Below are 25779 nucleotides of genomic sequence, written 5' to 3'. Positions count from 1 at the left end.
TCATTATTATACCTAGTTACCAACCTATAGTAGGTTGGTAACTAAGATGGAAGTAGTACATATTCTTGACATTGGTTGACTGGTAGAGAATGCCTTAAGGCATTAAGTCCGCCATTTGTACCTTCATGTATTGTGCCATAAAGATTAATTTAATAAATAAATCAATACATACGCCAAGTTGAAAGTTGTACGAAAAGTATCAACAAAGAAAAATTAAAGGTAGAATCCAAAGTCATACTTAGTACAACCTACCTTTGTACCTACTAAACTTTTATATAACTGCAAACTGCTAACTGGTTAAAAACGTAAAAACTTCGAGAGCTTAAAAAACGTCTATGAATTGTGGAGATTTTATGGATAAATTAAATGTTTTAGCCTTTTTGCCTGTATGTAGATAAGTAAACCACATGTTAACTTCATTATATTTTTATTTAAATAACGACACTTAAGTATTGACACTTATTGACACTGGACTACTAACGAGGCTTGGCGAATGTAGTTCCCTTCTGGGTTTTGGAGGTCAGACGGCAGTCGTTTCATGTAATACTACAAACCTGTCAATTATTATGGAAATGTCGGATAAAGTTTCGGGTACTATGGCTAGGGCGTCGCCGCATAACGACGACCCGGCTCATCGCCCTACACCAACGACAAGTGGACTAGGGCTACCGTGTCAAGTACGAGCACGGTTAAAGACGCAAGTACCTAAAGTGAAACTCCGCTTTGCCACCTGGAGTATAGGTTCTCTAATCTCACATCTGAGGATGCCGAAGACCGGGCAAAGTGGAGAAGATTAAGTAGGAAAGCGGACCCTGGAGCTAGGCCGGGAAAATGCTAGGTTGAAGAAGAAGAAGAATGACGCTTATTGAGTGTGACACTGGTGTGATATAGACTATAGTGACTATACACATAGACATTTGTTTATTGTTAAACAAATAAATACAGTATTTTATTGTTGGCTAGGAATACATTAGTTAGAAGTTCTAAATTATCTAATCTGAATTCCTATCCTAGTTTAAGGCTTCCCGACCCCTTTCAGCAAAATATTCCGTTGTGTCCTCAATGGGGAAGGCGGCTGCCAAACTTTGCTACTAGGTGGCGCCACTAGAGTTTGTGACATGACATTTTTGACATTAGTTTGGCCCCACCTTTTTTCTTTGAATAAATAAATTATCATAATAGTTAATGGAAATGTTAGTTACCACAATCAAATAAATTATGTATTAATTTAATGAGATATTTATGTACCGGTTTAAATAGTTATTAATATTATACAAGATCAGAGGTGGGAGCTTTGAATCTATTGATATCTCTGTAAGAATTTACATCACAGGCAAATTCTGTTGGTGCCTCATAATCGACATTTAATGCTGAATTCAATTGAAAATAATTATTTTGGTCGTAAAATATTAACTTGTTTATATTGTACATTTTCCTTGATATTTTAAGCATAATATTTTCGAGTGAAAACAGTACATAGGCAAATATACTTAACCATTCTATGAGGTTTTTTTTTCCTTTTACGGATGCCTTGCGTTCCCGTTAAAGTGCTTTTAACTGTGTTACAGTCAGACGTCCATATTTTTCATGAGGATCGATTTTATTGCGTTAAACAGACGATTATTACGCACATAAAAATATCCTACATGCTCCTGTCAAAACAAAACTTTTTATTTGAATGGCTTTGAAACTTTATCCGACAGTTTCTCGGCCTCATACACAAAGTTTAATACTTATACAGAGAGTTTAATTATGAAGTTTTATTAAACATTGGTTTATTAAATACAATTTTTTTTAAGTTTTAAATTTCATACAACGAGTTGGTCAAGTTGTCTCAGACTCTAGTGGCGCCATCTAAAATTAGCTTTCAGCTGCCTTTCCCATAGACCCTGAACCTGATTGACCGATTTTGTCAACCATATAAAGAATATAGAAGTGCCGAGGAGCCAACAGTCATCTTTATGTTTACTTATATCCCATCCCATTATCCCGGCTCGTCCACCGGATCACGCCAGTAAGTAAACTCTTTGTTTTATACAACATTTGCCTATACACCTCTACTAGTGATGTGTGTCATCCCCAATAAATACCATTCCTTATTCTCTATTAGTGATGGATATTTACTTTATTTTAATTACAAAAAAAATATTCTAAACAAATACAGTAATTAGATATATGTAAGTAAAACTCTTTGCTATTTTTATCTGGCATATGTAAGCACGTGATATTGATAAATGTTAATCGAATAAAACTTTATTTCAGGCAACAAGGCTCTTAGTAGATAAGTCACCTTAATCTTATACATCTGGGGGCTGCCAAGACGAGCAAAGCGAAGGGCAAGGGCACTACCTACCTTTTTTCGAAGCGCTTCTTCGTTTTTTGAACCCTCATAACTTGGGTTTGGATTATACCAGATAAATAAAATTCTCGGGATGTAATGTCAATAGTGGACTTATTAAGCATAAAAAAATTGCAATTGCATAGCTCTCATACTTTAGATCTTATTCATATCTAAAAAAAACCGATTTCGTCATTGACTCACTGATGATCATCAAAACCCTTAGGGTACTTCCTAAAATCCTAGGAAGCTGAAATTTGGTATGTAGGAATTTGTTACTACAAGAAGTATTGTATAATAATAAATAATAAACAAATTTTTCACCTTACGCCCATGTGACGATAGGGAAACGTACAAGCCATATATTTTGACTAAGGTGTAGAGTTTGGGCTTGTAGAGTTAGAAGCTTGGCTCTACAAGAGATCTGATAACTTTTTGACAGTGCGAGCCTTATGGTTTCGTCTTGGCAACATTTTACACGAAAATGTTTTTGATGGGATACATATTAAACACTATTCAAATTCTCACTGAAAATCCCGCTATTGTTCTATTTTTACCCCTAACACCACTACTTTTATTCAAAGAAACATGGTGTTCATTTTCTCATTGTACTATAGGTCTATGTAACCACTCTAAATAATAAATTATCAGAGAGGTTAATATGTTGTGATACCCAAAAATATATCGGTATTGGTCCTAAGATATGTCAAAACATTTTTTCTTAGGGACGGGGATCGTACAAAGGGTGCTGACGGTCAAGCCGTCAAGCACATGAGCGATGCGTGCCGATGACAGCACACTATCCCTAGCCGGTCAAGTGTGAGCTGAACCCACGGGACGCTACCTGGCCTGTTATTACCAGTGTGTTGTCCATAGGCGAGCATTCGAGTCAGACAAACCAGTATAGGCTTGGTATGTTAATGGACACGGAAATCTGGCAGACATAATCTTACAGGTTTTGGAGAACTGATAAAAAGATATATCTAATATCCGTCCGTCAGATAAGACAGAACATGATCATAGACAGATTATTTACAGAGACTGAGAAATAGATTAACTGCTACACAATTAGGTGGTTGGTCTCTGTACACAATATAACAGGCATTTATGGTTAAAGCTTTAGGTTTGGGGATGAAGAAGGACATCGAAATTGAAGATAAGTAATGAAAATTTGAGGTCCACGAGCTCTCCAAGCGTCTAATTAAAAATTTCGTTGAGGGAAAACGTCCTAAGGAAATCGGAACCTAAGGGAATCCCAACAACGTTTATTTTCTCTGCGGAAGGTCAGATGTCTGTCGTTTTCATTAAAAGTCGTGGGTTTTTTTCGTTTTTGGAGATTAGTCAAAGAAATGACCTTGAATTATCTATATACTATTGATATTTACTAAAAATCCGATGTTACAGTTATTCCGGATAGTTTGAGGTGAAGCGGCAAGTGATGAAAACAACGCTCACCCTACGCATCCGAGCGCAAGTTTCACGGAATTCCCTAATCATGAGTTTGAATAAGGTTCAGGATAAATAAAGGTGTAGAAATATGAATGGATAAAATATGTATATCGTTTTGGGTCGGATTTGTAACAGTAGACGGGTGACAGGATATTTTCTGGGCGCATTTTTGTAAGGATTGTAGATTTGCATGCGGAAAAGGAAAATATTTGTGCATGGAGGTAATATGAAACTATTGTAAATTTTAATATGATTAGAATGCCAATAAATTATTTGGATTTATGATGCTACAAGTATCCACTCATTGTTTTAAATATTTTTATTTCACATGCTCTGTAAGTGGGTCATTGATGTTCTATTAAGAGCGCAGAAAATGATACGTTTCTGTACTAGAGCATTTTACATTCCAAGTACTATTTTTTACGAAAAGCGATAAAAAATGGTTTTAAATCGATTTGTTGACAGTTTCCATTCTGATATTTAACTCCCCATTCCATAAATAACGATACTTTACGATTACGAGTACGATACGGCGTTCGAGCGCGAAACTTCTTCGACAGAAATGAGTGCCTTAGCAACTTAATCTCTTGGTTAACAATGTACTATTTCTTAACTAAAATATGTTATTGATATCTATTTATGTATCCCATTTTAGTTATTTTGTATCATGAACCGGGAATTCGGAAAAGTCCAGTACGAGCCCAAGCGACACACAAAACGACAAGCATAAAACAAATATCAATAATAAAAAGATGAGATTGTCAAAGTTGGAATTAGTCTTCAAAACTTTAATCGTGATGTCCTCACTCTAAATAAAAAAGTAATCGATTAGTTCCCTCAAACATGATGTTGCCGATTTTAGAAGCTATTTTCATATTTTTAACTTCGCTATAACTATTTGTGATTTTTTAACTTTCGAGCAGAAAGTCAAAAAATCAGGATTGAAATCCATAAAGTCACTCGTGAAAGGCCTCAAGATTGTCAATTAAATTTTTGCCACACGTATTATGATCTAAAAAAGCGCTACGACTTTTAATAACTCCGCACTCTGAATTTACTGCATAAAGTTTCTATAATAAATACTTATTACAAATAACGAAAAATGTGTGAAACAAACATTTGCATTGATTTAATGTAAAATAATTACTTATTTATTCTAAAAAGCAATATATTAACATTAATAACTCGCAGTACGAGTACAGTTCCTAGTATTATCCCGAATTTAAATTGCATGTAATGTTGATGAGTAGAAATGTACCTACTGTTTATACATATTACTTATGCATTACTGTCCCGTTTATAAAGAACGAGTCAACACTGAGTCTTTTATTAGAGTCACGTACTTTCGACACAATAAATTGACACTAAATATTGCAACGTCCTAAGGGCTACCAAAATTCATTTATGTATTGTTATGTAAGGTACACAGGAAGCAAGATTGTTTAGCGCCAGGCATTGTAAGGTGGTTGAACTAGTGTACGACATTAGATATTAAGCTTATTTCCCCGCGGGCCGCGCTCATATTTTGCTTGCACATGCATATGCAAATTTAATACATTGTTATAAAGCAAGCTTATATTAAATTAGACACGAATTCCTCGTGGACACTGACTACTTGTGAGGGAAAGATTGGAAGCACTTTGAATGGGTACTTTCCATTTTCCAAAGAACAATCAGCAGTCAATTTTTAAAGATGATAGCTGCCGCGAAATACAAGACACGTAGCTTATCATATTTATAATAGTGAGAGGCCTTTTTTATGACTTATGATTTTAGGGTACATCTGTATGTACCTTAAAGTCATCCTATAAGGGCACTATATGGAGTCACTATAGTGAGGAAAGATATATGTAGATTTGCTTTGCTTTCCCAAAGCATTTATCAAGAGCATAGGGCGACGGCTGAAAGAAAGGGGCTGCGACCCTCGCTCTGGTTCTTGCCTGGTCCAACAAATATCACTGGCCATTCAGCGAGGCAACGCCGCCAGTATTTTTGGCACTTTCGGTCCGGGTGAAAATCAGAGTGGAGGGTAGGTTTCTATTTGTTTATTGTTTTTAATTATATAGGTACTAGGAAGTCCGTTGACGAAACTTGTTGTGGGTATATATTTGGTAGGATAGGTGCATGATATGATGAAAAAGCGTGTTGTCGATGTTTTATGCTTGTTTACGGATATTTATCGACGAAGCCTGCGTCGTGGATCCTGCTTCTGTCTTGATATGATGTTAAATTTTGTTTTTAATAAATGAAAAAAAAGATGATTTGTATTCTTCTAACGTGTCTTTGGAGTACTATACAATATAATTTCCTTTTATCGAACGAGCGAGCGAAGCGAAGTTCTTACATTTAACTTGGAACACACGGCTGGCTAATAGGGGCAAATCCACCTGGCATTTCAATGTTATTAAGCTGAACTATCAGAGGATAGTTTGATGGACAATAACTTAAGTAAATTCGTTCTAATTTAAATCAAAGTGGGTAAACGTGTAGTCGAGGGCATTATATTTTAGTCATTAATTTTTTTTGAGGTTACATTTTGCCTATATCTCGTATTTGCTTCAACAAACTTAAGCGTGGTCATCCACCAGGGCAGTATTCAGATTTAACAATTTGCTTAAGTTTTGATCCCGTAATGATGCGATCTTCACTCGAAGGGCATTGCACCAATAAGTACGAGCGATTATATACTCGTAATATCATATTAAGACCAGTACATAGGTATATTAAAATTAAAATACCGCTCCCGAACTATTGCGAGAGTTGCGAGACAAACAACTACTTTATCTCAATCGTCTCTATGCTCACCCTAAATGGATTTTTGTAAGTATTTACCTACTTACTGTTTTATATATTTACATAATCAATTACAATAGCTATATTATCAAAAAACTAAGCCTAAATTAGCCTGAGGCATTGTTCCCAGGACACTGGCCGCGTTCCCTCTCTGCACAGTGAGGCTAAGTTTTTGTGCGAAAAAAGCGCCAGCTCGTAGGTCGCCAGACACCCAGACTAGTTTAGAATAAGTAAAGGTTAATAACAATTCAAATGCTCATTGCATTTTCACAGGACAGTAAATATCTACTACAATATTAAGCAGCTAATTTCGTTCTTATTTAAAAATATTTCACAAACCTAATTGCTATTTCATTTTCTCTTTTAATGAGATCCTCGTTAATTGATAAAGACTTCTGACGATTCTAATGTTGTTATAAATTAAACAACTGTACCTAATTAAGTAATTAACAGTATTCCTTTTATTATAATTTCGTTTTAGTCAATCTAGTATAATTGAAGTAGACGGAACATTACATATTACGTTTTATTACAACCTTTGAAAGTTAGTACCTACTTATACTAAGTTGGTTACTTATACGAGGATCTAATAGATAAAACATAAGATGTAATGTTCCGAATGCCAATAGAACACCTATATTTTTATGATATGTTTTCGGTAAGCCTAAAACATGCCATAAAATAATAGGTGTTCTACGCATTACACATGTTTCATTTTCGAATACTGCACGATTATTGGGGAGATCTTTGGAGGAGGCCATTGTTCAGCAGTGGTCGTGCTCTGTCTGATATGATGGTGTTAATAGTTATAAACGTTAAAGACCAATGTTACTGTTACTGTACCTTAGATTTTAAGTTATCTGTAACTGTTAATCAATGGAGGCCCATTCCGTTTTAAAGATTTGATTAGTGCACGTGAGATGTATCAAAATAAGATGAAAACCATGTCAAATTGTTAAAACTGAATCGACGTAATGGTTAATGCACGCGCTTCTATATATTGCGACTTGAATAACGTACCATATTCTCTTGGGAACCCAGAACCGCCAATACGAAATTCATAAGAATTGAAAACAGCAAACATTATGGTGAACATGTACGTGCAAATGCCTGCATAGAGTTCCACAACGATTATTTAAATCAGGCAGCACATTATAGGGTTATTCTTACCGCTTACTGAGTACGTGCTTCAGGTGCAAAGCAATACAAGTGGGATTCTCGATGACGCATATAGAGAACATACTTAAGGCCTCTTCTAACTTTGCGGTAAGGAGTCGGTACGAAATAAGTATTACTACGTGATTGACACGGATGCGGGAGTACACCCACTCCCGTGAGCATTCACCAGAGCTATGCGAGATTGCGAACGCTGAGCGAAAATGCTTATTACTAGCGAAGCTTTGAAACTGTGGATGAATAGTGTGGGGATCTGTAGAGAAATGCGGTGTGTAGCTCATCTTTCCCTCGATTTGCACACATTCCTCGCTCACATCTCTTGCACGCTTATTTGTTTGATATATGAGACACCGCACTCCACTCAGCTCATGTCTAGCTGAGATCCGCTGAGCGAGGCTAGAAAAATAAAGTATTTATATTAGCAGACTATAACCATGAAATTCTTCTCACGGTTGCTTGTTCCCAGAGCCAGAGGTTGGATGTTAAAGAAACTACTTTACATATATTTGAACCAAGTGTTCGGTACGCAGTCGAAATAACACTAGTAAATTGTTACATCGCCCGCTTTGTACTATTCTACGATAAAATTCGCTATTATTTTAATAGATTGAAGAACTATAATTTAATAAAATAATAGACACCTAAGGCTAAGATGGTTGGTTTTTTATCATCTGTCATCATGCCTGACACGTTCTAACAAGTATGTAATGTAAGTGCGAAAGTGACGCAGCAGCTGTTATCGTTTTGTCAAAATGTATAAGACGTGTACACGCGCTTCTTGGTTGTTTTATTTTACTACAATGCAATGGGTAACATTCAGATTACATTATCGATGAAAATATTTTCTAGTATCAATTTTATATATTTTTTTATTTTGTGGTGGCGGCCAAGTGGATCAGACATCCGATTTATAATCCGGAGGTCACGGGTTCAAATCCAGGCTCATAAGTACCAATAAGTTTTTCGGAACTCATGTACGGTACGGAATATTATTTGATATTTACCACTAGTTTTCGGTAAGGGAAAACTTCGCCAGGAAACCAGAATACAACCGCAAAATAAATAAATTCGAAGGAGTATATGAAGTTTCCAACCCGCACTGGATCAGCATGGATACTCTGTAGTCTCTCCGGTCTGACATACGCGAGAGGGCTTGAGATAGGATATGAGGCCTATGTGCCCAGCAGAGAGACGTAGGTATGGATGAATTTTTTAATTTTATTTATTTTGTAGATGCAGATATGAACACATCTGGGGGCACGGCCGTGCCCCCGCCAAGACAAGACAAAGGGCAAGAGGCAGTGCCTATCCTTTCTCGGCACGTTTCGTCGTACTTTCGGACCCTCGTAGTTTCGGTTTGAATAACGCTAAAGAGCTGGAATTTTTAAGGTGCTATGTAGTCAGTAGACTTATCAAAAATATCAAGTTTTAGTAGGCTATCTATTATACTTTAGATTTTATAGATACCTTAATTTTCACTGTCCAAGCCATATGAAATTCGTGTCATAGAAAAGATAGACTACTTCCTAAAGTGTTAGAAAACTGAAATTTGGCATCTAGATACGGATCTGTATTTTAATACATATGGTCGTGAGAAATCTGTAACTTTCACGCTGCAACTCCTTATAATTGGGATACCTAAAAATACCTACAAACCTGAAAACATTGGTTCCTGAAGTCCTAGGATCGTGAAATTTTTTGTGGTAGGAGTGATTGGAATGTTAATAAAAAACAACAATAAGAAGATACAAAAATAATTAAAATGCTGATTTGAACCGGGTTCACGTAAAGCAGCCAAGTAGCGCCCTCTATAGTATTTCCACTGTTTCGCCACATGGCGCCACTTTTTGATATTTAACAAATTGAACATATATCAGTGAAAGAATAAGGATCAAAGTCAAATGGCGTTCTAAAAGTTTTAATTATGTGTCGAAAGATGGCAGTAAATATACTTACAACAAACAGAAGTGACCAGTTCACGATTAAGACTTGTGAAAATTAAAAAAGGAATGGTTCCGTGAGCTGTAGACCTTTTTTTTAAATACTACGTCGGTGGTAAACAAGCACACAGCCCGCCTGATGGTAAGCAGTCTCCGTAGCCTATGTACGCCTGCAACTCCTGAATAAATTTATTTTATTTCTTTCTTTCAAAATTGCAATAACGGAACCAAGTATAGTTTCAGCATGTCCGTCTGTTTATTTATCCCTATGTGCACTCCATAGGTACCTATATGTCAATAAAAGTGGGGAATAAAACTCTTTTTCATTTTAGACACCTTGTATGTAACGTAAACTTATGTATTAAGCACACATAAAGGGCGTATTCGTTTTTTTGAGTTTTTGAAATACAAAACTCTTATCATTGTCACATTTCCGTCAGTAATACCCACAAAACGGATCGTATTTAATTTTTTATCTGTAAATAGTTAATTTCAAATAAATAACATTTTTGCTAGCTGACATTTAAAAATAAGTCAAACACTCTAATTGAGTTCCACTTTTTATGAAATTAAAACTCTTCGGCAGTCTGCGTTCGTTTATTTTGATCCATTGCAATATTTGCGCTTTAAATTGACAATTCACCGCGTTACTCGCAATCTCATTACTCCAGAAATAATATATGATCAAACTAGCAACGCATGTTTCGCCCAAAATGCACAAAGAGCATCCTCAACGGAATTCGTCTAATCCACATCAGCAATAATCGGCCAAAGCCACAACGATGATAATCAGTCACATAGGTACGAAATAACAGCTTGCAACAAAGCTGTTTAACATCTCCCATTCTGGGTACAATTTTCAAAAACCGCGAACGTAAAAAAATATTGATAAATATTGGGCATTAATATGCCCACGTTCGCTGTCATACGTCAAGTTACCATGTGAAATTTTAGTGTTACCATTGAAATTATAGAATACATTAACTAATAAAAAGAATTCAATCCTCAAGTAATAACAAAGTATGAAGTTCTACCTTATTTGTGGCAAAGATCCATAAGTTCGAATATCAAAAATATTAAAGGCGACTTTACATCACTCTGACGTTTCAAGCGGACGGGCGACTGTACGTTACATTTTCATTTGACTATTGAGCAGTATTTAAATGAAGCCTTTCCATCCCTTTAATACCCACGCCGACCGAAGGCTACTTCGTTAGGCGGTCGCGCCTGACATACCTTATTCCTATTGAGTACCTAATGCAAGCGAGTCGAACGCTCAAGCCTCGCTCTTAAAGAAAACTCTCAGTCGTGGAATTGTGGCGTCAAGCATGTACATTTTTAATGTAATTGCAGCTTCAAATTCGTGCCCTTCATAATGAAAGTCGTACATTTGTTTTACACTCTCAACCCTGCATGCGTTAGCGCCAAGTGAGTCGCTGGGATTTTTTTGTGATCTTCGTGTTAGTTTATCAAGGTCTGTAACCTCTTTCTCCTTTTCTAGTATCTTGAAGGGCAGCTTAGGATTTACTCGGTTACCTTTGGGGTTAATTAGGTAACAGGTGATTTGGAATCATACAATTAGTATGTGTTAGTTTATCAAGGTCCGTAGCCCTTTTCTCCTTAACTTAGCATGTTCAAGGGCAGCCCGGATTCGCTTGGCTACCTTTGGGATTAGTTAGGTATCCGAGGTGATTTAGCAACGTCATTATTTAGCTTCGGTTCGCGACTTTGTTTACGTGGGATGATGATATTTTATAATTTGTAAAATAATAATGGATAGGTAAATATAATCCTATACCCTTCCTTGGGCTCCAAACTATCTTACCATCCATCCACCCATTTCATCAAAATCGATGCAGCTGTTAAAGCGTAAAAACAAGGAAACAGACAAAGTTAATTTCGCATATATAATATTATTAGGGGTGTATTTTTCACTTACTTAAAATCAGCGGCTGAACTGATGTGGGTTCTAGGATATCACCATGAACACAAGGTTTCGCTTAAAATACGAAGCTAAAAAAGAGATACCTCTCATTTCAGATTATTAAATAGGGGCAGAATGTTGTATGGGATGCCTTAAACAAGTTTAACGCAGATGACGTCGCGGGCAGATCCGAGTATTGTCAATTTTTTACGAAAACCCATGCCATGAGACCTTGAAACCCTTGTCATGTGACTTTGTAACCCATGGGGAAATTAGACCGGTTTAGGTACACATGACTGGGTACCGGTCGAGAGGCTCATTGGAGAGGTCATTTCGTGAGAGGCTTATTAGGCGGTAGTCTCAACGCAGGTGAAGGTAAAGAACTTAACTCAAGTCCATCTTGCATGTGTGAGTGTGTATAGTTCATAAAAACGCATATAACAAGTAGCTTGCAATTGAAAACGATTTATGCGTAATTTTCAAGGCAACAAAATGAAATTATAAGCAGGTACGATAACTGAAATCTTTTACTTAAGTAAACAATGTGACGTAAGGTTTGTACTTACGTTATATTACAAAATTCAAATTTGTTAATCTAATAATAATGTGGAGGTTAGTTCTTTTTAGGGTTCCGTAGCCAAATGGCAAAAAACGGAACCCTTATAGATTCGTCATGTCCGTCTGTCTGTCCGATTCTGTCACAGCCACTTTTTTCCGAAACTATAAAAGCTATACTGTTCAAACTTGGTAAGTAGATGTATTCTATGAACCGCATTATGATGTTCACACAAAAATAGAAAAAAAAACAATAAATTTTGGGGGTTCCCCATACTTAGAACTGAAACTCAAAAAATCTTTTTTCATCAAACTCATACGTGTGGGGTATCTATAGATAGGTCTTTAAAAATGATATTGAGGTTTCTCTGAAGAGAGACACTTCCAAAGTGGTAAAAAGTGTGTCCCCCCCCCCCGTAACTTCTAAAATAACAGAATGAAAAATCTAAAAAAAATATATGATATACATTGCCATGCAAACTTCCACCGAAAATTGGTTTGAACGAGATCTAGTAAGTAGTTTTTTTTTAATACGTCATAAAAATTTAAAAAAAAAATTTTTTTCATCAAACCCATACGTGTGGGGTATCTATGGATAGGTCTTCAAAAATGATATTTAGGTTTCTAATATTTTTTTTTCTAAACTGAATAGTTTGCGCGAGAGACACTTCCAAAGTGAAAAAATGTGTGTCCCCCCCCCTGTAACTTCTAAAATAACAGAATGAAAAATCTAAAAAAAATATATGATATACATTGCCATGCAAACTTCCACCGAAAATTGGTTCGAACGAGATCTAGTAAGTAGTTTTTTTTTAATACGTCATAAAATTTAAAAAAAAAATTTTTTTTCATCAAACCCATACGTGTGGGGTATCTATGGATAGGTCTTCAAAAATGATATTTAGGTTTCTAATATAATTTTTTTCTAAACTGAATAGTTTGCGCGAGAGACACTTCCAAAGTGAAAAAATGTGTGTCCCCCCCCCTGTAACTTCTAAAATAACAGAATGAAAAATCTAAAAAAAATATATGATATACATTACCATGCAAACTTCCACCGAAAATTGGTTTGAACGAGATCTAGTGAATAGTTTTTTTTTAATACGTCAATAAATTAAAAAAAAAAATTTTTCATCAAACCCATACGTGTGGGGTATCTATGGATAGGTCTTCAAAAATGATATTTAGGTTCCTAACATCATTTTTTTCTAAACTGAATAGTTTGCGCGAGAGACAGTTCCAAAGTGGTAAAATGTGTGTCCAAAGTGGTAAAATGTTGAACAAGATCTAGCAAGTAGATTTTTTTTTAATACGTCTTAAATGGTACGGAACCCTTCATGCGCGAGTCCGACTCGCACTTGGCCGCTTTTTTAATATTTTTACAGCTCACTCACCATTCATAATTACGCGTAAAAAGTGAAAATTTGCGGATCAGACTACGCGATAAAAGATAGGTACAATCTCTAATAACTTAACAAAAATAATAAGACGGTAATCATTATGATGGAGAACTTTACTGTTGAGATTTATATATATTTGGAAAAGTATTAGAGGGTGGCAGATATTTTGGCACGTTGTTTCATCCCCTATTGATGCTGAGTGTACCTTTATAGTCCATCGTGGCATGCGTCACTGTCGCCCTTACATACTTAGGTATTAGAAAGTGCCATGAGGCCATGACAATAATTAGCGGGGCCAGGCGAATTTTGGTAGCTGGTTTGGTTGGAGCGACTGGACTGATGTCTTGCTCCAGGTGTCAATTTTTAAGAAAACTGAACTATGTATCCACTTATTTGCTCTTGGTAGCATTTGAGCGATTGTCTCGCCTGCACTTGTTAAGCGACTGCAACAAACCTCAGACCTCACCTTTAAATTCAAGCCATGATCTCGGGAGTGTCGGACGAAACGGATCTCGTATGGGAGCGGAAGCGAGCTCTAGTTTCCGTTCTTGAGGCATTTACTCACCAACTAGAGCCTGAATATTTCACACACACCGTACCCTTCGTTTTGTTGTCGTCGCTTCTAAGGAATCAAGCGTTTTACCTTAAGCCTTGGATATTTTGGTCTTTAGATGGGGACCGTAAAGCCTTTAAACCTTGACGTTTAAGGCTTGGCCATACCAATGCGCTTTCATGTTTAATTTCCGTCTTCCTCTCAAGCTCGAATTCGATTAGAGCCTTGATAACCTACTCTAAGTACTCGTATGTAGTGTTGCGTTCTTGATGATGAGTAAGGTTGCCAGTGTTCCCGAAGAAATACTGTGCTAACAACAAGGGGCCTGGATTTGTCACTAAAATACTATTAACACAGATAATCACATACGTACGAGTATAAAGGGTCGGTAATGTGCATGTGTCGTCATTGATGTTCCAGGCATTAGGCAGGAGTCCGCGTACCAGCAGCTGGTTTGAATCCATAAACCATACTAATAATGTGTAGATATGGTCAAGATATACCTATCTTTACCATATCTTGACATTATTAGTATGGTTTATAGCAGGCAACAAATAACCCGACCAAATTAAGTAGGTTGTTCTTGGTATGCTGTCAGGAATGTTGAAACATGTTTTTAATTTTGTCGCATTGTGTATGTTCTGTCCCTCGCGGGCGCACGCGGTTTAGCACATCTATAGGATCCTACCAACTACGGAGCGAAACGAAGTTGTACCTACGCACTAAACATGGATATTAGGTACGTAACTAAATATTGTAAGGATATGCAGTTGAATTGTACCTACGTATTGATCTATCTATATAGGTTCACAACAATTCAAACAATTTTCATCTCAACGTATAAGTCCTATACGTCAAATAATGGCTAGATACGATATGGATCGGATATGTCAGTGTCAAAAGTGACGTTTCTTCTAACAAAACGTATCTTTAAAGTTCGAATAGGGCCGCAAGTTTTAGAATATAAAAAATACTTTATAGCCGAAACATTACTAACATAAGTGTAGTCTACTCTACAGATACATTTACCTCATTCTTACCGACAGTTTAATCTTCAACAGTGCTTATTCAAACTTTCGTTTTATTCCTTTTGGTTGTACTCAACACAAAGCAAATACGAACTAAAACTTACCGGCAGCGCTTAATGCTGGAATCGCAGTTGATTCCCCATTCTCAAAATATGGAAAGCGCAGAGAAAATTTTGTGGAGAACTGTTTAAAAGGTATACCGAGTGATTGGCAGATCGGATCCATTATAAGGTTGAATAACATTTTTGTTTCAAATATGTTAGGTTAAATTTTTTCCGTACTACGTTGGTGGCAATAAAGCATATGGCCCGCCTGATGGTAAGCGGTAACTTGCTTACCTTGTAACGTATAACTCTAATATACAAGGTGTAGCAAAAAAAGTGGGGATCCATTGAAGGTAGGGAATGCAAACCGGTTTTAACCGAAACCGAAAAAACCGGTTAAAACCGGTTTTTTGACGGAAACCCAAAACCGGGTTTTTAGAATTTGAAAAAACCGGTTTCGGTTTTTTTCGGTTTTTTATTTATTTAACTAAGTTGCATGTTTTATTCATTATAAGGGTGTAAATCGGTCCTAAACCGGTTGAATCGACATCAAATCAAATAATGTGGTGTTGTGTTAGTTTGATCAACAAACCAAAAAAGTAATTTTATATAATTGGTTTGTTCCTATTCCTAGTTACAAATAACATTAAGTCATTTGACAATTCCCATACAATACAATAAAATAGTCAGATATTCTGTCTTTAATTTCGTGATAAAATCGTGTATAACGAGGGTTGCTATTTATATATCCGGAAACCGGGATTACAATCTTCTTAAATAATATATTTGACCTCCATGGTAAAATTTGAACTTCTTTATGAGATAATAAATGTCTTAATCCATAAAATTTTAACTTGTTTAAGTACTGGCCGGTATATTTTTTCTTTCTTATTAACGCTAGTGTTTTGTTTTTGACGGGTTTTAAATGTCATCTCGCTGCAAGAATGGAACTCACTCGTGAAAATATTCGTGCTATGATTTATTATGATTTTCGGCGTGGTTTAACGCAACAACAGTGCATAGAACTAACTTCAACTTTTGGTGATGAAGCTCCATCTAAAACTACTGTGTATCACTGGTTTAGTGAGTTCAATCGTGGACGTAGTATGCTTACGGACGAAGTTAAGGCAGGTCGCCCAAAATCGGTCGTTGTACCACAAAATATTGAGGCTGTGCGAAAACTTGGACGACCGACATGTTACGTACCGCGAGATAGAGGCGACTCTGGGTATTTCTCTAGCATTAATAGCATATTACATGATCATTTAGCTGTAAAAAAAAAATTGTTCGCGTTGGATACTGCACAACTTAACTAAGGAGCAAAAAGATGCTCGCGTTGAATGGTGCAATAAAATGTTAAAAAAATATAACCGTGGTGACTCAAAGGCCGTTTATGACATCTATACAGGTGACGAATCCTGGATCTGCATGCGATCCCGAAACGAAGCAACAATCAACGGTATAGGTGTTTCAAAATGAGCCGAACCCTACGAAAGTTACTCGTGCAAAAAGTACATTGAAACAAATGGTGGCCTGCTTCTTCGGTATTAATGGCCATGTAGCTACAGTGCCACTAGAAAACCGTAAAACGGTTAATTCAGATTGGTACACGACCATTTGCTTACCGGAAGTATTTGAACAAATTCGTAAAACTAACCAGCGACGAAGAATCATTCTTCATCATGACAATGCCAGCTGTCATACGTCACGCGAAACAACTCTATTTTTGGAAGGTCAAAATGTGAATTAACGGGTCATCCGCCGTACAGCCCTGACTTGGCACCCAATGATTTTTATTTAATTCCCAATATAAAAAATAAATTACGCGGTCAACGATTTTCGACCGCTGAAGATGCTGTCGACGCATTCAAACAACACGTTATGGAGGTACCTCAGGCGGAGTGGTAGAAGTGCTTCAAAAATTGGTTCACACGAATGCAAAAGTGCATAGATCATCAAGGGGAATACTTTGAAAAACAATAAAACCATTTTCAGCCGTGTACGTTTGTTTTTTTGTTTCCGGATATATAAGTAGGAACCCTCATACTATACTAGCATTCGTTTTTACACGTGAAGCAATCTTTTCTTTATTCCATGGCGATGAATTCAAGAATTGTTGATTCTAAAAACCGAAACCGGTTTTAACCGGTTTCGGTTTTTTTTGTGGTAAAACCGAAGAAAAAACCGGTTTTGAAAAACTTCCGGTTTTTGCATTCCCTAATTGAAGGGCATATTAGGTATCGTGCACTGATTAGGAAAATGTAAAAGTTTTTTGGCAAGAAATTTTTTTGGCCTTTGTATGGAGCGTTGGCCGACTTGAACGACCTGGCCCACAGGAAAATGTTTTTATAGAGAAATTATTTTTTCTAATACTTATTCCTAATCAGAACAATAAGATATCGAATATGCCCTTAAACGGATCCCGTCTATTTTTTTTGTTAAACCCTTGTATGTTGGTATTAGCTTATTTATAAATCATTATATTTTATTTTTATATTTATATACGATGTACCTTAATTTTTTTATTGTTACAGAGTACGTATTCTTATCTACATGTAATTAATTATATATTTATTGATGTGAGCTGAAAACTTTTACTAATTAATCAAATTAACGTAATTTTTGCAGTTCTTTCTACCTCATCTAAGCCGATGACGATTTAACAATTATTTCGACTAAACCAAGATCTCTAGAACTGTGTCGTATGCATAATTACGAGTATTAAACCGCAGTTTGAATTCTAATCCTTGAAGTAGTGTTCCTACGCTTCAAGAAACTCGATGTTGCCTGGCTGAAAAGTGGTGCCGTTACCCCACCAGCCCCTTGAATATCCCTTACAACAACTTGGCCCCTTGTAAAACAAATAACTACTAGTGGCTCTGTTTATAAATTAGATCAGATCCATATCTAATCCAGATCTAATTTATAGGCTATATTAAAATCAGAGTGCGCCTGGTACTTTCAATTGACAGCCATCCTGGGCAGATTTCTATGGACACTGACCTATGAACCAATAAGAATAAGCGACATACTATCAGAAAGGTTTTTTATATACTTCATTTATTTGTATGGCGCGACTTATAATACATATATCTGTTTAAAAAAAATGGCACAAATAACATAAGAAAACGAAAACAAAACTAAAATATCTTGACAAAAAATCATCGACAATAACTAAACCTTCATGATCTGCGACACAAGAACTTGTATCGAAAAAAAACTATATGATGAGTTTCAACTTACAGTACTTTTTGCGCCGATAACTGATAAAGATTTATATTAGATTGTGTAATATTTTAATAAAGAGCTAGTGTTCGCGAGTCTAACGCCATCTAGCGGGCATCACAAGAAGAGGCGGAGTTCCAAGCACGGCCGCGCGGGGGCGCGGCGATAGCCATCACTTTACGACCTCATACGACACGGCACACAAGCCGCTCTCGCGATTTTTTTGCCTTTTTTTATATAGAATCGCCAACGTTCCAACTTTTGTTAATTTCATTTAATATAATTTAAAAATAAAAACAATTTGTAAAATTAAAATATGAACAAGTCATTGAAGAGACCCGTCTGCTGCTCCTGAAAGTAATTCAGATTCGCTAACCTCCCAAACATTGGACCTCCGAGCCGGAAGCTATCAACCAGCGCCAGGATCAGCAAGAAACGGTCAGGCCATCCATTCTTCACCTTCTCCCTTCAATCGTCATTGTGCTAAAACCGTGTCTATTTTGTAACCTTCCAGTGTCGAGCACATGCCGCGTGGTGCACACGGCCGCCATTACGAGTCAACAACGAGTTTCGGGATTAAACTGTAAGTGCTTTACATTCTCTCACACACACCATGACTACTCCTAAAACATCAGTGACTCCAAGTACTTTAACTCTCGATATGAACGATTCGCGTACCTTGACACAAAGACGTGGCACACTCAAGGGTAAACTCACGTTGTTCGCTAAATATGTCGCTACGCTTAATCAGGCTAATTTAACGAATATCCAAAAAGTTGAGTTACAATTACGCATAAATAATGCCGCGAGCTATTATCAAGATTTCGATGTCGTTCAAACTAGAATCGAGGAGTTAGCAGATCCGAGTGACCTTCCTAAGCATTTAGATTACCGCGAAGAGTTCGAGGGGCAATATTATCAGACAGTGGCCGCAGCGTCCGAATTAGCTGACGTTGGCAACAGTCTCGTTGTTGCTAACGGCAGCGCCGCTGCCCCTGCCAGCACAGATTCCGTGGGTTATAAGGTTAAATTACCTACAATATCACTCCCCACCTTCGACGGTTCGTACGAGCATTGGTTAGGGTTTAGGGACACGTATACTTCTCTGATACACGATTCTAAGGACCTGGGTGCCATACAAAAGTTCCATTACCTGCGCGCAGCCTTAACCGGCACCGCTTTGCAAGTAATAAAGTCCTTGGAATTTTCAGCAGAGAACTATACGACCGCGTGGGAGCTTCTCGAAAACCGTTTCAATAATCATAGGTTACTAACACACAATTACGTAAAGTCACTTTTTAACACGCAATCATTAAATAAGGAATCTGCTACACAGATTAGAAGGCTGATTGACTCTGTGCTACGTTCCCTTCGTGCCCTAAAGACCCTAGGAGAACCTACGGATTCCTGGGACACGTTAGTCATTTATTTAATTGTCACGAAACTAGACGCATCTACGGAACGCGAGTGGGAGGAGCACAAGGGCTCAATCAACTTTAATCGGCAAGATTCTACCTCTCACATTAAGCTAACTGATTTGATTACTTTTTTACAAAATCGTGCAGATATGTTGGAATCTATTTCGGCTAATCATTCCAAAAATACGCACTCAAATTCGCATGACACTAAAAAGCCATCAAATCAGTCACAATCACACAATTTAAACGCAACGCATAGCTATGCTTCTAGCTCCACAGTTTCACAGTCACACATAAACAAATCCAGTTCCAAACGCACTTCGCCTCGCATTTGTCAAATGTGCAGCGCTAATCATCCGCTTTATTCGTGTAATAGTTTCCTTGATTTAACTGTTCCCGACAAAGTTAAATTGATTGAAGATAAGAAACTATGTCACAATTGTCTTCGCGCTGGTCACACAGTTGACAACTGCTTTTTTGGCCCGTGTAGGATCTGCCAGAAAAAACATAATAGCTTGATACATAGCTTGAGTAGTGACAGTGACGGTGCATCAGCTTCGGCTGGCAATGTAAACAACAAGCCACCGACAAGCGCTGTCCCCGCCACCTCGACTCATCACACTCTTACACTTAATTCGCACACACTCTCACCGCCGTTAAAACCGGTATTATTATGTACTGCAATAGCAGTAGTTGCCGATAGCAACAATAAATTAGATAGGGCTAGAGTTTTTCTTGATAATGGCTCAGAACACAGTTATGTCGCACAATCTTTTATAGATAAATTAAAAACGCCTTTAGTACAGTCCACTTACAATATTTCAGGGTTAAGTAAATTAATCACGCAAACCACACACTCGTGTCAACTTAACCTACAATCTATTACAGGTGACTACCATGCACGCATCAATTGCATGGTACTCCCTGTCTTAACGGAACCGCTGCCGACAGCAGCAATAAGCGCGCATTCCATTCGCATTCCAGATAATATTCAACTCGCGGACCCTAATTATTTCAAATCGTCAGATATTGATATATTGTTAGGCGGTGATTATTTCTGGGGCTTGTTAAATAAGGATCGTATTCCTCTCGCAGAAGGGCCTTATTTACAAGATACTAAACTTGGTTGGATCGTCGTGGGTCCGATTAATAATAAACGCATTAAATTAAATAAAACTACTTGTCATTTCACGCAAACTTTAGACGCACAATTAAAACAGTTTTGGGAGCTCGAGGAGGTTCCTAAGATGGGAGACGGACTGACTGACGACGAACGCGCCTGTGAACAGCTGTTCGCTTCGACTACGCAACGCGATAAAGATGGTCGTTTTTTGGTACGTTTACCCTTAAAGGAATCTGCTGATGCGCTCGGCGATACCTACGATATAGCTAGGAGTAGGTTCTTATCTTTAGAACGCAAACTCGAGCGTCTCCCGGAGCACAAAAAAATGTACTGCGATTTTATGCGCGAATACATTGAGCTAGGGCACATGTCACTTATACACACATACACAAAGCCTTATTGCTTTCTTGTACACCACTCTGTGTTAAAGGATAGTCTCACTACACGCTTAAGGGTTGTTTTTAATGGGTCAATGCCCACTAGTTCTGGGAAATCCCTGAACGATTTGCAATTAGTCGGGCCGACCATACAAAACGATATTTTTTCTATATTGTTACGTTTTCGCGAGCATAGATACGTTGCCTGCGCAGACGTAGCAAAAATGTACAGGCAAGTCCTTATTCAACCAGACCAACGGAACCTTCAACTAATTTTGTGGCGAGAGAACCCTTCGGAGCCGCTAAATATTTACCAACTTAACACGGTAACTTTTGGTACTTCTTCTGGGGCCTTTCTGGCCATCCGCTGTCTCAATCAGCTGGCAAAAGAATGTGCTGACGAAGCGGTCTCTCGCACTATACTAGAAGACTGCTACGTAGATGACCTAATTACAGGAAATAATGATAAACACGTTTTAATTGATATCTGTGAAAAGGTCACCGACGTACTGCAGTCAGGCTGTTTCCCACTCCGAAAATGGGTGTTTAACTTTGACGTTTCGCAATTTTCCTCGTCAAAAATTACGTCACGTGAATTGTGTTTAGGCGATAACTGTCAAAGTAAAACACTCGGCTTAGGATGGACTAACAACACTGACGAATTTCATTACACGGCAAAAATACAACAGGATAATAATAACGAACCGATAACAAAGCGCAAAATATTATCAGTCATTTCACAAATGTATGACCCTCTCGGGCTACTTTCGCCAGCCATAATCATTGCAAAAATTTTACTCCAAAAACTATGGCTTTGCCGCTTAGATTGGGACTCGGAAGTGCCTGAGGATGTCGCATCAGCCTGGCGTACATACATACTCACACATACACAACACATACATAGCCTCCGCATTCCTCGTTATGTAATGAATGCGTATGCGCACTGCACACAGTTGCACTTTTTTTGTGATGCTAGTCAAGCGGCCTATGGGGCCTGTGCATATGTGCGTACGCTTTCGGGAGATAATAATGAGGTCATTACACTGCATCTGTTGTGTTCTAAGAGTAAAGTCGCGCCCTTGAAATCCGTCAGTATCGCGAAACTTGAATTGCTAGGCGCGCTGTTAGCCGCTAGGTTGTACTCAAAAATAATGAAATCGCTTAAAGTGAAATTCGATTCTGTTTATTTTTGGTGTGATAGTACAATCGTTCTTGGGTGGATCCGAATGTCACCCCACACGCTTAAAACGTTTGTTCAAAACAGAGTGTCGGAAATAAACGAGTTAACCGGGAGCGCGCAGTGGTTACATGTAAGTAGCAAGAATAACGCAGCTGATTTAGTTAGCCGCGGCCTTGAACTTGACGCGCTTATCAACAATTCGTTCTGGTTCAATGGACCGCCCTTTTTGCATGAACCAGAATCTAACTGGTTACCTAGTACTTTATCGCGCACTTCCAAAATAATACCGGTTGATTTACCTGAAATAAAAACAAACACAATTAGTATGACAGGCCAAATTAACACCGATGTATTCCAATTCGACAGGTTTTCGTCATTTAACCGCTTAAGGCGCGCGGGTGCTTATGTTTTACGATTTGTAAACAACACACGCATTAAAAACAAAATAAATCGTAAAACTGGCCCGCTGACTGTTGACGAATTGAATGCATCGATGCAACAACTGGCGCGTCTTTCGCAAATGAAATCTTTTCCTGTTGAGTATGATAAGATGATAAATAACTTACCTGTTAAACACACGCGCGGGATTAATAAATTAAATGTATTTCTAGACGCAGATAGTCTGATAAGGGTCGGTGGTCGAATTAGTAATGCGACTAGTTTTACATACGACAAAAAACATCCGATTTTGCTTTGTTCGAAACATCGTTTCACACAGCTTTTGTTTCAGAGTGAACACATACGATTACTGCATGCTCCACCTAGTCTTCTGCTTGCTACTATCAAAGACTGCTGGTGGCCTCTCGGAGGCACTAATTTAGCAAAGCGTGTGGTACGCACCTGTGTAACCTGCATCCGCATGAAGGCGAAAACGTTTGCACCTATTATGGGTAACTTACCTTCATTACGTTTGGAACCTGGGTTCGCCTTTATGAGCTGCGGGGTAGACTACGCGGGGCCAGTATATGTACTTAATCGTAGGGGTAGGGGAGCTAAACCTCAAAAGGCTTACATCTGTCTGATAGTATGCTTCACGACGCGCGCGGTTTATCTTGATTTGGTCACAAGTCTTAGTACCGAAGGATACCTACTCGCACTTAAACGCTTCATTTCGCGCCGTGGTAAGCCTAACGTCATATATTCCGACAATGGCCGTTGCTTTGTAGGGGCAATGAAAGAACTTTCGTCGTTCCTACAGGGTAACGCGAGTAATATCATTGAGTGCGCCGCTAATGATAACATTAATTTGCATTTTAACCCCCCTTATGCTCCACATATGTCAGGTTTGTGTGAGAGAGCTGTACAGTCTTGCAAATATCACCTGAAGCGCGTTATTGGCAACGCGAATTTAACTTTTGAGGAATTTAGCACGGTTTTGGCACAGTCCGAAGCCCTACTGAATTCCAGACCCATGCATCCTCTTTCCACAGACCCAAACGACCTTTCCGCATTAACTCCAGCGCATTTCCTTATTGGCCGACCGCTGACAGTGCCGCCCTACAAGGACTTGACGACAGAGACGGGTCGGCTCCCACGCTACAAGATGCTGGAGAAAATGCGACAACACTTTTGGCAGCGGTGGTCAAAACAATATATTTCTGAGCTGCAAACCAGAACGAAGTGGCAGACTCACGGCCAGGATATCGTTCACAACTCCCTAGTTCTGGTCAAGGAAGATAATCTACCACCCCTCAAATGGCGTTTGGGACGGGTGGTAGCTTTGTTCACAGGAAACGACGGAGTTTCTCGCGTCGCTGACGTAAAAACAGCGAGCGGGGTCATACGCAGGGCTTTCACTAAGCTTTGCCCTCTCTTGATGCCGCCAGAGAGTGAAGCTGCGCCAACCCCATCCACATCACCACAACCACATTGAAAGCGGGTGCTTTCAAGGCCGGGGGCATGTTCGCGAGTCTAACGCCATCTAGCGGGCATCACAAGAAGAGGCGGAGTTCCAAGCACGGCCGCGCGGGGGCGCGGCGATAGCCATCACTTTACGACCTCATACGACACGGCACACAAGCCGCTCTCGCGATTTTTTTGCCTTTTTTTATATAGAATCGCCAACGTTCCAACTTTTGTTAATTTCATTTAATATAATTTAAAAATAAAAACAATTTGTAAAATTAAAATATGAACAAGTCATTGAAGAGACCCGTCTGCTGCTCCTGAAAGTAATTCAGATTCGCTAACCTCCCAAACAGCTAGAAACACGTATATCCGATTTGTGAAAAGGGTGTGATGTTTTTTGATGGCGAAGGTATGACGATTGTGAAGTGGAAATTCAAGGGGCTGGTCCCCGGATAACGGACCACTTTTAAGCCTGGCAACATCGGGATTCTTGAAGCCTAGGAACACCACTACAAGAATCAAAAGTCAAACTATGGTTTAATAACTATGCATACGACACCGTTTTAGTAAATATCCTGGTCTAGACAGCAAACAAAACAACAAAAAGGTTAGGTAACTAAGTTACACGATCAGATTAAATGATTTTAATTTTAATGTTTTAAGTTTCCTATAACTTGTATACATCCGATTATCTATCTACATAAACCACTCACAGTGCAATTGTAATACATTAAAGATATGAAATGCTATAAGATGGGGGCTTTAGTTATTGTTGATCACGGCGAGATGGTCCTCACCGAATAGGATTATGGTTTGTCGACACGGACGCTTCCCCATTGTTCGCCGGCGGCTTAGACCTGAACAATCTGTGCGCTACGTGCACTGTTTGCTAATTATAAACTAGCAGAGTATTACAAGCTGCGCGTGACATCCTGCTGCAGTATTCTGAACGCATTTCCGGGGAAACGGGGGAGCGGCGGTGGATTTTTTAAATAAGATTATGACCGTAAAACTGTTTTTTTACAACGTCCTAATATCGAATAGGTTATAATCGCAATTAGTGTTCGAAACTCGAGTCCTTGCATTCCTTAACTTTAATACTACTCAGTTTTTTAGACTAGTCATTACTTTGAAGTTCCTGTTATTTGATGGTGGAGCATCCACAAGTTATTCGCAGTAAGACGAAGATAATATCTTAAATGAATAATAAATATTTTGTAAATGTTGTTGCGCTCCACTCAGTAAGATTTTTTGAATTAAACCTCTCAGGTCAGGTCGAAAGTTTTAAATGACTTAGCATTAAATCGTTGCATTGCATTTTTGTTATTACTATTACATTTAACAGACAGGAACTTTCCAGCTGCCTGGTACTCTGCCATGTGAGCAAGCTTTGATTTGGTAAATTCAT

General features: G+C 38.2%; 1 protein-coding gene across 4 annotated transcripts; it reads left to right on the top strand.

The window, feature by feature from the left end:
- The first annotated feature begins 18517 nt into the window (after positions 1-18517).
- On the top strand, positions 18518-24726 carry LOC133519696 (uncharacterized). 4 transcript variants are annotated; one of them, XM_061853752.1, is made up of 3 exons: positions 18518-18863; positions 18940-19008; positions 23254-24726. In XM_061853752.1, the coding sequence occupies exon 3, from the start codon at positions 23383-23385 to the stop codon at positions 24394-24396; it is 1014 nt and encodes a 337-aa protein (XP_061709736.1). In that variant the 5' UTR covers positions 18518-18863; positions 18940-19008; positions 23254-23382; the 3' UTR covers positions 24397-24726. The 4 variants fall into 4 exon arrangements, with proteins under 4 accessions (XP_061709736.1, XP_061709734.1, XP_061709735.1 ...); XM_061853750.1 differs by having other exon boundaries at positions 18518-22653; positions 23254-23413; positions 23954-24726; XM_061853751.1 differs by having other exon boundaries at positions 18518-19008.
- Positions 24727-25779: the final 1053 nt, after the last annotated feature.

The sequence above is a fragment of the Cydia pomonella genome, chromosome 7 (assembly GCF_033807575.1).
Source record: "Cydia pomonella isolate Wapato2018A chromosome 7, ilCydPomo1, whole genome shotgun sequence".
Taxonomy (NCBI): Eukaryota; Metazoa; Arthropoda; class Insecta; order Lepidoptera; family Tortricidae; genus Cydia; species Cydia pomonella.
This window is presented reverse-complemented; position numbering and strand designations above follow the sequence as displayed.